This window comes from Buceros rhinoceros, unplaced genomic scaffold, assembly GCF_000710305.1.
Source record: "Buceros rhinoceros silvestris isolate BGI_N320 unplaced genomic scaffold, ASM71030v1 scaffold17667, whole genome shotgun sequence".
Lineage (NCBI taxonomy): Eukaryota > Metazoa > Chordata > Aves > Bucerotiformes > Bucerotidae > Buceros > Buceros rhinoceros.
Window position 1 is genome coordinate 15,468 of NW_010421742.1, and position 15,385 is coordinate 30,852.

At 45.5% G+C, this 15,385-nt stretch overlaps 1 protein-coding gene across 2 annotated transcripts in view; it reads right to left on the reverse strand.

Annotated features, from left to right (window-relative positions):
• The window catches only part of LOC104496651 (vang-like protein 1), a 31,665-nt gene that overhangs the window by 13,605 nt on the left and 2,675 nt on the right, over positions 1 to 15,385 (reverse strand). For both annotated transcript variants that reach the window (XM_010139806.1, XM_010139805.1), the window contains one exon: positions 12,452 to 13,059. In XM_010139806.1, the coding sequence (XP_010138108.1) occupies positions 12,452 to 13,059 (608 nt within the window). The remainder of the gene's footprint in view (positions 1 to 12,451; positions 13,060 to 15,385) is intronic.

Here is a 15,385-nt window from a genome sequence, read left to right on the forward strand (position 1 = left end):
AACATACATGCACTAAGCCAAGTCCCACATTTCACAAGACAAAACCCAGAATCAACACACCAGCTGAGCCATACAGTAGCTCACTGCTGATGCAGAAGAGATTTTGACATACAAATTTTCTGAATAGAGGGGCAGAGTAGGATTCATTTTCAGGTTTGTTTGTTTCTTTGTCTTTCTCAAGAGCAGCCTAGCCAAAACCCTCCAGTATGGATGCAAAAGAAAAGAACCCCTGCAAGTCTACTAGTAGGGTTGCTGCTATGTTCAGATCTTTTTATTTGGAAGAGAAGGTGTGAATATGGAAATGGGAGCTTTAAAAATAGAGGATTTTACAGGAGGGTATGATCAAACTTTGAAAAAAAAATCCACTCCTTTATATCATATGACCCAAAGGAGCTTCTTATTTAAGCCTCCCTGAAGAGCCTTATAAAAATATTCCCAGGCCAGTACTTAAAGATGCTGCTACAGAAGTACAGAGCACTAAGTTCTAGCAAGCAGCTATAAAACCCCAGTAAACCCACAGGCATGCTCCCACTGCAGTTCTCCTTCTGAGAAACTTTGCAGCCTGGCATTTCAGGAAGTTAACTGGTCTTTTGGGTACTGCTACATGGCCTAAATGTTTTCCCCAGTCGCCTTTATCGGTAGAACTTCAAATTTTGAGGAATGCTTTCCTGACAACTGCACTGCCCTCGCTTCCACTTCCAGCAGCTGAAGGTGGCAGCTAGTATAATTGGCTAGGACAAAAGCCCAAGACACTAGGGGTAATAATATAGTGAGGAGGAAGAAGAGGGAAGTGCAATCCTTTCACTTGAAGAATGGTCTGAAAGGTCTAATAATATGATTATACCATGAAATGAGATGTTAAATCTGTTAGGAAGAGAAGTGTGATGGTGTCACAATATCTGACCTCAATACAGTGATTGTCTTTTCCTGGTATACAGCACCAAGAGAGGCAAAGATCACAGGGACACTTGTTACCCCAATATCAAATTCAAAGATAGAAAATTAAATAAGAAACAAGCTGCAAAAGCCTAATATGAGTTTCAGGAACAATGGATGTCCCACAGCACTAAAAGAGCTTCCGGCAAGAGGCATGGCACTCTGTTCACAAGAAAGGAAAGACTGAAGTCCTTGCTGAGGCTAAGCTTCTTCCCAGGTTCAGTGTATGCAGTTCTAGGATGCCTTGTTGCAATGGGTCAGCCTAGGTCATCAGAAAGGCTGTCTTCCAGCCATATCGTAGAAAAGCAAAAGGAGAGTTTGTCAGCATGTGGCAAAGGTATGTTGCACCAGTTACCTCAGCTCATTCATTGGGACGGGTACATGCGCGTACAAAAGCGGCTTCAGGGACTACATCTGAAAGACCAGCTTGTGAAAGCCTGAGCAATGCTGTTGCTCAGAACAGAAGACCGAGGAAGCCAGCTGCCAGGAGAGCAGACTCCAAAGCAAACCATTTGCGTCTTCCTGCGCCAAGACCACCTCTCCAAGAGGAGCTCTGTGTGTGTGTGTAGGGGGAGCATTTTCAAGTACTCACCACACAGATGCCTAGCAGAACCACTAAATCCAAACGGTCTAGCTCATAGATCAGCCAGTGGACAACAGCAGCTTTCAGGCACTAACAGCTTGGGCTGGATTTCAACCAGTTCCTCAGACATCAATAACCACATACAGACATCCCAGAGACGTCCACTTCCCTTTGATCATGTATAAACACATTCAAAACCAGGCAAAGTCACTACCTTCTCATCAAGCAGAGTGCAAGCCCTTGCTACAAGCACCTCATTGCCCCCAGGTCTGCTGCAACACAAAGAAGAAAGATGAGAGCAAAGGAACTGCCCATGTCTGGCCACGTATCTGCCATGTCCCAGAAACCCACAGAGAACCGAACCATCACCTGGCCAAACATCCACCCCACAAGCCCAATCCACAGCCCTCAGGAGATAGTAGTAGTTGAACCAGATTTGGAGAGCAGCAGCTACCGGATCCATGTGCTACACCTCAGAAATGGGTTTTCCAAGTGGACTGCTAGCACACCAAGCAGTCTGCCTCCACGCAACAGTTTCGCAAAGTGGTGGGGTACCCTCAAGGGAGCTAGTGAGAATACTAACTTGCTTATTTAGGAGAAAAAAACCACACACACAACTACTGTCTGCTCACAATGAAGCAAAACCAAAGGTGTGAAAGGATTCCTTTATCTATTGCGCAAATTAGCAGGCTGGGAAGGGATGCAGTGAAAGAAGAGCAAAGGCGACAACTTAAGCAAAAAGGTGATGGGGGGAAGCTGCTGCCAAGCAGATACAGGCACAGCAGACAGATGTAATAGAGCAAGAGCAAGCTGGCTTCCCCAGGCAACTGCAGGTGTTACACCCAGCTGCCACCTGCCCAGGTAGGCTCCACTTGTCCGCACCCAACTCAACACAGACCTACGACCAATCTGAGAGAGTCAGGAATGCTGCTGAAGTTGATCTTACAGTCAGTATCTCCACAGCTGAGCAGACTATTGAGGCCAAAATACCCTGTGGAAAGAGTCCTACATGGCTCCAGACAATAATTTAGAGTGTCCAGTCTCACAGATACGACTCTACACCAAGCCCATAGCAATAAGATGCCATCCATATAGTATGCCACGTCCAGCTCTCCACCTTAAGGGACATGGCCTGGGCCATGACACCTGTCCCTCATGCTTGGGCCACAGCTGTTTCCCTGTAGGCCTGCTGGGTAGAGGAGGAGAAGCAAGTACCTGAGGCTCTCTTTTCTCAAAGCTCAGCAAAGGAGCACACTTTTGCAGACAGAACCATGAAGAATCAAGGACTGCTTCTGCTCTGCAGGCAGGCTGCACCAGTGCACACGCACACCCTATCTTCTCATCTAGGCAGCAGCAGGACTGCTTTCAATGAAACCATCACTACCCTATCTTGCCTGTTTCCTTCTGCCCCATCATATCTTTCTTCTGCCACCACAAGCTTCCATAATCTTTAGGAACTGGAAAGACAGATAAAAAGACTGCAGAAACCGAGCTGGGCTGAATAATCCAAGACAACAGGCACACATACAAACTATAAAGCTACACAGATAATACAGAAAAATAAATTACCAGTTCCATCATTCAGATCCCTGTGGAACCAGACAACCCCTCTTTGGGAGGGGTGAGGAAGGATCAGACCATTGACAGAACAATTTTTTTGCAGCAGCATTAGTTTAAGATAAGTGTTTGATCATAGTTTCACATCATAAGTAATTGAGAGGTGTCCTGAGTATTTACAAGGAAGGTTTAACCTCTTTCAGAAGCTTCTATACACTTGAGGTTATAATTAGGATTAAAAGGAGTTTCAAACAAGTCAGGGGGACAGGACAACACCAAGGTGTGCTTTACCTTCTGAACATAGGACTTCGGAGCAAGATCAAGAGCTTACCCTGCATGCAAGAGTGAAACAGGCACTTAGTGCAGACTCAGAAGGGATGAAATACCAGACTCCACCACGCCCTGAGCTACAGAGGCCCCATAAGCCCAACCTGAGCTTGTGCCCTGTTCATGCACCTGGGAACCTTGCAGCAGCTGGCAATATACGGTATTCTGGATTATCACTTCCAGTCCCTGGGAGTAGCACAATCTGTGTCAGTGATGCATTTCTTCTTCCCAACACATGTCCTATGCCTCTGATTAGTCTGAACATCAAGAAAAAAAACATGCAGGAACTGGCAGGTATGGCAAGAAGTTTATAAGAGTCTACATAATGAAAAGATAATTTAAAGCCTGAGCATGCATCAAATGAGGCTGGAGTCTTTAGACACAAAATTCTTCAAGTTACATTAATAGTTATGAAGTAACTAAGGCTGGTGTGGGGGTTCTTTTTGTTGTTTGGATTTTTTTGGGGGTGAGGGGAGATTTTTTATTTAAATGAAAGCTAGAAAATGCAACTTTAATTCCAAGGAAACAATAGAAAGAAAGTGGTCAAAGCTCCTACTGGCAGCAATACTTCAGTGCTGTGATAAGACTTTACATTGAAATGCTGCTGCCATGAAACATCAATATTCAGCTCTTGTTCCAACAGCAGCCTGGTAGGGTGCTCTCTCAGGAAAGAGGACCACCTCTTACTTGACCTCCAGCAGGGGATGTGATTAACGTGGCCAGACTTTGAATGAAGTTTGCCATTTGAGTGAATGCAGTGGCTTTAACTTATTCTAGCATCTCTCACAACACTCAGAGCATTGTTTCCCTGCAGGCCTAAATGGTCAGGCCTGAAGAGGCAGCATTGATGCTACCTGCCAGCAGACCCTTGCACACAGAGGAATTATCAGCTCTCTTAAACTACAGCCCAACCCTCTCTGCACAGTGTCCCTCCATCACAAGAAATCCCCCAACGAGTTCCACCCCAGCAAGATTTGCACAAGCAAGAGACATCTCATTTTACAGCCAGCACCCAGCAACTCTACAAACAACACTGGGGTTGCATGGACATGGTCTGCAGTTCCGAGCTGAGCACCAAAAATCCAGCTCCAGCAAGAGTTCAGGTGACCCTCTGCCAGGACTTTGGGAGCACAAGCCAGAGTTGCAACGCCCAAATCACAGCTCAGAGGTCCTTTCTGCTGAGCTGGGAGACTGTTTTGCTGTCAGCCAGGGAATGGTTCTCCCCAAACTGTCAGCGGAGGTCCCCACTTGATGAAAACTGCACAAGGGGAATTTAAGCCTAGAATTCATTTAAAGGGGCAAGTGCTGGAGAGGGAAATCAGAGTTAAGTGAAAATATTTGCCTCAGTTTTGTGTCAAATCCAAGATTTTAAAAATTCTTTTATTTCCACCCAGTTCCTTACTAACTCTTTCTTATTCCTTCAGGATAGGATCAGAAATTAGCTTCCAGTTTTCTTGGACATTACTTCCTTATGCTGTACAAGAACTATAAATTCACAATTTCATGCACTTTCAACAAAAAATGAGCTTCCTTCTTCCCATCCAAAGGGCGTACAGCTCACTCCTTCACAGAATATTTGTATTTCATCATTCACCACAAGAAATGGATGTCAAAGTTGAGAGACTGGATTTTTTTTGCAGCATTTGAAGATAAAAGCATATTCGCAGCCACAAAATTTGTTCAGCAGCTTAGGGAGACCATCTGCCTCTGTGGGTGGTACACACAGGCGCTTTGGAGGGCACGGACAGCAGGGAAAAGAAATTACATGACAAACCCCTTAAGTACAGGGTAGGCTGGAGTGCATGCTGTTCTTGTACTTCTGGGCAACATTGATCTTGAAAGACAAACCAGTAAGAAGGAAAATGCCTGCAGATGATACCAATGGCATTTCTTCCACACCATCTCTTTCAGGAGGATGAAGCCTAGCAGCTCCCAGTCAAGGAGCAAGTAATACTGTACTAGCTACGGGGGTTAATAATTGACAGCAGGCTCTTCACTTACAAGTAGGCTTGTAAACTTTTAAAGTATTTAAGTATTCCAAAAATGTGAGACTGCTCCAGGGTATAATAATCATCCTGCACCATTCGTCATTGCTGCCTGGTACATGTGCAGGAGCACAATATGACTGATACCTGGGCTGTGGTCTAGTACAGTCGACTCCACGCTCCTCCCAGTGAAAAGGTGGTGTTTGCACAATGGGCACTGGGGGTGATCAAAGATGAAACCAGGGAGGAGAGAGGAGTAGGAAGATGACCGTGGGCACTTTGGTTCCCTGAGTTCTGTCATCTTTATCAAAACAAAGAGCAACTCTGTTGTAAAGCCATATCCAAAATCTTCTGAGAAGCATATGCAGAAAGGCAAGAGGCTAGGAAAACATTCTCCTTTCAGAAACGCAGAGCCCTCCCATGCTTTGGAGCCAGGCTTTACCACATCAGAGCTCCCAGATGAGTTGTGCATGCAGTCAGATACTGACAGTCCATACTAGACTTTCCCCTCCCCTCTAATAAGAAGCACCTGGCACTCCTGGAGTCTGCTGTTCACCTCTGTCACTAGCTAACATCCTCTTAACGACGTAGTGTTCTGACCCACGTAAGGAGTCCTAGCTGAACTTTACTGACAACACACCCCACGCACTGCCAAACAGACCCTCATAAAACAGAACAAGGCACCATTCCCATAACTCATCTGGAGCATCAAAGGAGACTGCTCCCTACTTAGCAGGGAACAGCACTCTTTTTTTTTTCCAGAGGCTACTGGAAAATTGCCTTCTGCAGTTCCACGGGTGCTCTCACGGCAAGAGCAATCAGGCAAACCACTTTTCTGCAGCACCATCCTCCTGGAGGCGAGGCAGCAGACACAGGCAGAAGGGGGGAAAGTATGGTCTGCGACTTAGAATGACTAAGAATGAGGTTGGAAGTCTTTTCCCATTAAGTCATTATTAGTTCAGCCCCAAGTCAGACCTTCCTTAATCACCTCATGGCATGGGGTGTTTGAAGGGTGCTAATGCTCAGCTGCCAATGCCTCACAACTGTGGACAGTTCTGCAAGCTCAGGAATGGGAGCACGGAGAAGCAGCCCATCTGTGGAGATGATGAGTTGCAAAAAGGTGGTTGTAAACACCCAGTTATGTGAAGTGCTGCTGGAAAGGCATTGGCTTTGAGGTCACAAGTCTGACACCTCTCAGTCAGTGTTAAAGAAGCTGCTCTGGAGCAGACATTCAATTTTGTCTGGAGCTTCACACTTGCAGATGTAATTAACACCCATTTAGCCGGCTATCCCAGAACAACTTGGGAGGAGAGACTATTCAATGCTGGTGCTCATCAGGTGTGGTGAAGGGTGGGGGTGGGGGACAGTCAGGCAAATAGTTATCAGGGTGCCTTGTACAGATTTCAAGACAGAAAATACATTCAGGAGCAAGGCTAATTTCACACAGGCCAGAAGCTCTCACAACAGAGCTGCTCTGAAGTCACTAGTCTGTGGAACATGCTGTTCTAGGAAGCTCCTGTAATCAAAGCAGCAGGACAGTTAAGGTGTTTTGCTACAGAACAAGGTAAAAACTCATCGGCTCAACCTCTTTCATCACAACGTTTATCGCTATGGAAGACAGTGAGGGTTGAAGAAACCCCCAAGGAGAAAGGAGGATCAATGCAATCCCTCTAGTCCCTGGGTAGACAGACCAAGCAAACTGCACACAGAGTAGCAGGAAGCCCAGAGTGCCTCAAGCAAGACTTAGATGGGCAGGTACAGCATCGCACTAGAGTGCCCCAGTGCTCGTTCTGCAGTCCCTCTTCTGGCTGCCCAACTGGAAACAGAAATAGCCCACAAGTGTATGGGATCAGTCGCACTACAAACAACTAACGCAACTAGACACACGTTATGAAGTTCCTTCACCAGAAAACAGCAAGATTTCCACAGCTCTTGCCTTAGGCAAGAGATCGTCTTCCTAAACCCATGGTTAAGCTGATACATTTCACCAGGTTAGAAACAGTAACAAAGCTATCTATATGCCAGGGAAGCTTTCCTTTTGGTTAAGATTTTAGGACAGCAAAACCTAGAGAGAAGTGTTGAGAGAACTCCAGGCAAGAGCTCTCTGAACATGCAAGTGTTAACCAGGTATTTCTTCACGAGAAAAATTTCACCCTTGATAAGGCAAGGCATATCTGAGTAATACCTCATAGCTGCAAGATCAGGTGTGTCAGGCTTAGGAACTCTGGCTGGAGTGTGAAGAAGCTTATTCCGGCTCCTTAGCCCCCTACGAACTCCCTCATTAGGGAACACAGCCCCAGTGGCACCAAGGGACACAGACAGGAGAGCACGCATCAGACTAGATCAGTAAATACTGACAGACTAGAGATCATTTTATAAGCAACAGGTTCAATAGATTCAATACTGCCAACCCAAAGCAGCTGGGTCAGAAGTCGCATCAGCTTCCACCATGCAATGCTGTTTTAGCTCTGGTTTGTATTGTAGGTAAGGACTCACATACCACCTAAGGAACAGCTACGCTGCTGCCTCCAGTTCAGCTCGGGGACGGGCTGAGTATTTTCCCCTTCCACAAAACACATGTGCATCTACTTGGTTTTGAGAGCATGTGCAAGCCACAAGATGTCTCAGTAAGATACCAATAGTTCCTGCAGGGAAGGTACAAGCTCTTCAGAGACAGGTACCTGTTTTGGGTACGCAGCTGCTCCCTTCCTGGATTTTTAAGCCACAGTTCAGCAAACATCCATCCAAATACTGATAGGTAACACAGGAACAGGCAATGCTTAACAGACTTTTTCCATACAGAGCTGCCATTTCTGAGTACTAAGCTTCTCTTGATTAGATGGACAGAGAACATCAACCAGCTCACAGTCATGTGCCAACGCTGTACCCTGATGCCCATACGCTAGCTTCCCAGACAGCTGGTTCATAAAGGCAAGCCCGTGCCAGGAAGTACAGAAGAGCAGACTGAAGCTCCAGTACTTCACACAGTCCGACACGTGACAAACCATCGCGGCCCTGCTCCTCATATCCCTACTGCAAGGATGAGCAAAACGAAAGAGACAGACCCACTCTCAGACATTTCTAATTTCAGAAAACCAAGACTACTGGAGCCCAACATTCAGTCTATGTGTAAAATCAGCAATTACCACATGTGTTTGAAGACACATTTCCTTGAGCTGTCTAGGCTAGCAAAGTTCTAGGGTGGAAAAAGAGTATTCCCCCACTCAATCTCTTAACATCTTCCCAGGCTTGACCTTTCTTGCATCTACTCTATCCCCTGCTCTTTACCCATACATACCACCATAAGACACTCTCTCTGCATGGCAACCCTTCCTACCAGGAGCAGCAGAGCAGTCAGTGAGCAGAGACTTGGCACCACATTCACTGGGACTCTTAATTTAATTTTTACCTCCCCCCCAAGCTCCTGAATCCACGCCAGAGGGAACACTCATTTTGGCAGACAAGTCTCCCAGAAGAAAAGTTACAGCCAAAGTGCTGGGATCAAGCCAGTCTATTAATAGGTTGATTATAATATGAATTTGGGGAACGACTCCCAACTATGCTTACCCTCCTGGACCTAGAGCCCTCAGGGGTGGAGTGGAATACCTAAGTCAGCACTTTCAGCTTCTTTGCTGCATTTGGAGCCAGGGAGGGTGGAAAATCCTGTCTGTACCCTTTTGCTTGGCAAAAACATGGTTTTTCCAGAAAGGTGACTGAGATATTGTTTTCTTCCCTTCTTCCCCAGAAAGCCTGTTTTCCTCATACTTCCACAGCAGCTCTTGCTGCCTTATCAGAAAAGACTTAGAATTTGAAAACTTCCACCTTGAATTCAAAATGTTTATATCAACAATTTTCCTGTGGAAATCCAGAGCTACTCTTAAGAAGCAACACTTGAACGAGCTAAGATGTCTCAGAGCCCATTCGCCACCAGCTTCTCCAGAAGCACACTGGGCTGGCTGAGGAAGACAAACTCCATGACCAGTCAGGGAATAAAACTTCTAAGATATCTGAGAGCATGAGGAGGACAAAAGGCTGGACTGAGCCAGCAAGATTTTGATTTCAGGAGACAGTCAGGTTGCTATACCTGTTAAAGCACGTTTCCTCCTTCCAGGTGGTAGTCCACAAACTAAGACCCCTCAAAAGTGCTGGGGCAAGGCGAGCACGCATGGTGGCAAATGGAGAGCCCAGAGGCAGCAACAAGTAGTATATGCATACTCCATCATAGCTACAACCACCTCTCCAGCACAAACAATGAGGCTGCTTCTCCAGTCTTCCCAGATAATCCAAACTGCCACTGCATGTCTCCACATTTTCCCATCAACAGATCTCCACATCCCATTCCAGCCCCATGCCTCAGCCAGAGCGCCAACCAGAGGCGGAGGCAGCCCCTTGTGACCCTGACTGACATTTCGCTATCAGTGTCAAGACCCTTACGTGAACTTCGCAAAATTATGCTGCAAAGATGTTCCAAAGTTCCCAAATTTCTCATGTTTTACATAAACATCTCACAATCCAAAGCATTTAGAAGTTGAAGGAGATATCAACTACGTTCATTTCTTACAGTGTCTGTCACACTGGGGTCACACTCTGTATCAAGACCAGCAGCTCTTACCATTTACAAGCAAGTAACTCTCCCCGTTGCTTGTAGTGCGAGGGAGAGTGAATGCTCCCTTACTTTTGAGACGCTTGGCCACTAATCAAACCCACACAGTTCTACCTTTAAATTAGTAAAGGTGAAAAGACAGGCAGGCTTCAAAACTTGTGTCAATACACGATACTCATCTGTCAGAAACTAATGAAAAAGAAACATCATTTACCATTAGGAGACTTGCTGACAAAACTCTCCTTAAAATACGACAATGAAGCATCTACATACTGCATGGTTTGGATTCAATATGCCAAACAAAATTGCTTGCTAACAAATCAGCTTGCTAACAAAAGAGGAGTTACTAATTTCTCATACGTCTCAGATTTCACCCTAGGTTTTACAACTCTTTACCGCTCTCGCCACCACCCAAGGCATTTCAAAACCTTGCTGCAAAGGGAGAATTGGAGAGAACACTATTTCTAACACATGTGCTATTAAATATTTAGGCCTTGATTCTTGAGCAAATTCTCTGCCTCTGATGGTGAGATTACTTAATGGTTAAAGCCAGACATGCAGACTTTGCCAGGTGTAGGATCTGAATTCCTCTGAACAAAACCCCACAATCTGCCACCAAACTCTCTCAAACCAAACCTGCACACAATGTGTGTATATATAGGTATATACATAAATGTACTGAACTTTATGTGCAGAATTCAGTTATGAGAGAACTGCCTCAGCACACCTCAAGGCACAAAGCTGTAGCATTCTTTGGCAGTTGTCTTTCAATCTCCCTAGTCTTAAAGGCTATGCTGGATCTGTGACTTATAGAGGAATTTAAGGTTTTTCTTTTTTTTTTTTAATTGATTTAATAAGAAAACTAACAGAAGTTGGTTCATTTTTTTTAAACCCTGAAGGGGGCCTTTCATTCAGTCAATAGGAGCACTTCCATTACAGAAGAGGGGTTATCCACATTTTAAAGAGAAGGAAAATACAGCAGAATCTAAAACTAGTTCACCCAAAAGGCCTTTAAGATTCTTCCATTAAGCCAGAAACACTATCCAGGAGTCAACTCTCAGTCCTGAGCTTCAACCACTAAATCTGCTTCAAAGCAATTCCACTGCTAAGCTAATGGCTGCAGGAGACTGTTCCTATACTCACGTAAGCCAGCAGACACTAATCTCCATCTGCAATAGATATGCATGCCATAGGGGTCTGGACAGGATAAGCATAACATATGTCTAAGCACACATACCATCTGGAGAATCATCTTCAGAGCTCAGCTGCTACCTTCACAGGGCACAGGAACTAAGAGATTTCTAGAAAGCTTCACAGGACACAGGATCTAAGGAGGCTGAGACACGTGTCCTTTCCTGTACCTTTGCCAAGGGAAGCACTAATCCCAGGCTGAAGGTGGAAGCAGGCACACGTGTGTCATACCTACAGATACTGCACAGCTCCTAAACACTCCAGATGCGTTTGAACCAGCAAACTGATCCATACCTATGACAGAAAGAGCATCACACTACAAAACCAAACCAGGAGCAGCACAGCACTGCCAATCTAAAGCATCTACGTGTGCCCCAACACTCATTACAAATATTGTTCCTAAATGCTTCAACTGCTGGGAGATTTTGGCTGCATTGAGGCAACTGATTTAGCAGGACTAAATGATATTCCTGTCAAGCCTGCAGAAAACTGCTGATCTTAGAAGCAAGGAGCATCCCCAGCCACTGGAAGCAGCCTTCAGATCCTGCAGCGTAGCTCTCCGGCTAAGCTCTTCAAGGTAGACTCAGCCTGTCACAGTAACAGGCTTCAGAGCACAAACACCTGAACACAAGCATTTCAACTGGCCACAAAAGACACACACAGGATCCAAAAGACAGTGCTTGATCAGCCGGAAAGAATGTTTGCTCAGGTTCCTCACAGGACAATGAGGACAAACGGACATTTTCAACAGCACGTTAGGCTGCTGAATGCTTTGTCACACAGGGCCACTCTCTTCTTTCTTCAGCCTGCTGTCAGGAGACCAGGCCATGCTCCTGAAGAGCCATGCTCTGCACAGCGTGGATGGCTGCTCTCTACGTGGCACCTGGCCCGTGCAGCCAAAGAGCACAGGCCAGCCCTGACTACACAAGGAGACCTCTCCCCTTTCCTCCAATAAGGATTCAGGGCAAGAGGCCCAGAGAAAATCTTAAACAAAGATCTCAACAGGCTTCGCCCAATGACCAACCTGAAGTTGTGCCATCTGCTCATTCATCTACAGAAATGCATAGGACTTCTCTGAAGCAGGGACAACCCTTCCCACACTCACAGAGGGGAAGAGAGGTTCAGTTTGGTAACTTTGGAGAGACTCCAGGACTCCTCTGGGGGAAGACTTAGAAACCAGCAATACCACATGTACAAAAGCAGTGATGCCTTGTGCTACAGCGTAACCACACATATCTACATCTCTGGACTTCAAGGACTTGTACCTACCTCAAGTGCCCCAAGCTGTAGTATCGTGATTCTCCGTCCGTTGACCGAACTACCTTGACAGTGAACATGGGCTGCAGCTGCCGTAGCTCCAGCAGCACAATAGCCAAGTAGTGAATGAAGAGCAGAGCATCCACCAGAGACACTGCGTACTGCACTATTCCTTGGTAGTTGGTGTCCTTCAAGTCCAAGATGCGAACGCCGTAAAAGAGCCAGTAGGAAAACACGAACAGGAATATGAGGACCAACAGAAGGGCCCGAAACACAAACACCCTTGGTATATCTGCCTTGGGCTGGCGGAAAAACAAAGCCCAGGTCCCAATCAGAAGAATGAGGAGTTTAAACGCCACAGAGATGAACAGTCCCTCACAGACAGTACCACACGGCTCCAGATCATCCCGCCACAGGATCTGGGGTAACAGAATGAAGGCGATGGGGGTAAGGAAGACAAGGAGTCCAAGAACAGCTGCCACTGTTAAGCCCAGGTAACGTTTGCAGTCCAACCCAAAGCTGTCCTCCAGATCCTTACTGATCCGCGCAATGTCCTCCTGGGAAATACTGTGCTCAGAGGTGCCTGTGATTGCTGTTGTGGTCTCACCCCAGTTGTCATCCTGAGGGAGGGAGAGATAAACAAGAATAATTGAGATTTAAGTTCCTGGGAGAAAAAAAAAGCAAAACAAACACCGTCAATATATTCAACAAACAACCCTGAAAATTAACACAGATTTGAAAACAACAGCAATTTGTCCAAACCAGTGACTATAAACATTACTTGTTAAGAACCTGTAACTGTAGAGCACATAGCTCAGCTTGATATGCCACTCACTACACCCCAGAGGTTCCTCTTCCAGGACACTCAATGAGTAATATCACATAACTCTTGGAAACTGCAGTAATCATCAGTTCCCATGTGCAGGGCAAGGACTAGCACTTTTCCAGCCCACAAACTCTGTGGTGCAAGTGCACCAGCAGCACCTGGAAGGGAAATTTTTATTTCTGTGTTTCAAGGCAGCTGTTGTTGTTGTTATACAATCAAAAACACGTTCGCACATTATTTTCCAATCTGTAACAGAAGCAACCACTCTTCCATCAAGTTCCTCCACTTTGTTATCTTTTATTCTCCTATACAGAAGCTCTGCCCTCAATAACTGACATTCTAATAAAAGTTTAGTTAAATTAACAAATCACAGGTGGTCACAGAGGATATTTTCAGGTGTGGGGCTTTAAGTTTAGAGTATTCTAGATTACCAAGCAGCACTGGTATTAGAGTCCAGGACACTGTCAGAAGCCACTCGGCCACAAAGAAGCTTACCTGAAACATAGCAGCCATACAAATCAAGCTTCAGATTACATTATGTTTTCTGAAAGTCTCCTAAGCTAGTATCAGAGGACTTCTGCGAGCTAGTTCTCCCATCCCACGATGCCTCCAATTGCTCCTTTCTGGTGCTGGCACAGCCAAAGAGTTACACTGACATGTATGGATGTGACTCACAGCTGCTGCTGGAGTGACTCATGTACATCAAGACTCCTGATGCTTCCCACAAATACACACCAAAGAGCAGCAAACGCATGCTCTTTGGCACCTGACACCTTTGTAGCTGCAATGCTCACTCAGAAGCACATGTCTTGGTCTTCCTCCTACCCTCCTGAGTATCTTCCTGCAGCCTGTGTAATTAATAGGATTTACACCTTGCTCCAGACTTCTGCAGTTACACATGCTGATTAAAGCATTTTGTTTTAAAGAGACAGGCATCATTCAAACCTTTATTGACTTATTTAAAAGAGTTGGAGGAGAGAGTCTTCAAGAATCTTTGGGAAAGGAGAGAGGCAGCACGAATACTTTGAACAACTCCAGGGATTTAACTTCTAATGCTCTCCAAGACATGAATACCTCCCATGCCTAGAGCAGTAGGGGTTTGAGGCAGACCAACCACAAACAGTCAGCATCTTGAATTAGTATGAGACTTTGAGTCACTTCTCACCAAAACAGAGGCTCCAGAAGAGATATCTGCATTGTAGCATTTCCTGAAAAGCGGCATAATCCTATCACCCTATAATAATCCTATTTCCCTCTTTGTCAGTCAGTGTCTCTAGTAAAGCAAACTAAGCTTTTCAACTGTTTTGTTTATGCATAAAATAGCTCTGCACAGTTTCCTCCATTTGATGAGCTGAGAAACTGTGCAGAACAGAGTAGGGACAGAAACATCAGAGCAGCTTAAGGCTACAGCCCAGAACACAACAGGCAACCTTAGTCTTCACCTACCCCTTAAAATAGTTCTTCCCACTTCAAGTAGCACAAGCAAAAAATTGTGCAGATATATGGAAGAAAAAGTCCAAATCTCTAGCAGTACAAAGTTGTTGGACCCAACCCAGGGCACCCTGCTCCCTAGGAGAAAAGTCTTGCTCATGCATCAACTTACTGTGCTTTGGCTTTAATTCACATTGAGGGGGTGTTCATGAAAATAAGGACTCAAGAATTCAAGAGCACCTCTAGATCTATTTGAAAAAATAGCTGGGACTCATGAAAACATGCATCTGATTACAAAATACCAAATGGCAGTGCATGAAGTAAGCCCACCTGCAGCTAGATCAATACTGTTACAAGTAACACCATCCACACTTTGAGTGGAAATGGGGCATCAAATTTAATTTTAAGGGCAGAGGTGGGTGGAGCCCCACAGCCAAGAATGAATACACCCCAAATCCAGCCCAGGAGGCACTGGAACATCCTGCATTCTATGTCTTGCAGCATCAGCCATTCTCTGAAAATGAATATGGACCTTCACATCAACTGCTACCCCAGAGAGTGTACTGGATCCATCCTATGCACAGCCAGCATTACTCCATTCTTGACTTGACCCAGTGTTAGCTTTCACTGAGTTCACCCTCCTTCCCAGCTATTTTGCTTTAGTTTTACATTTCTTGCCTCCTTTCCCT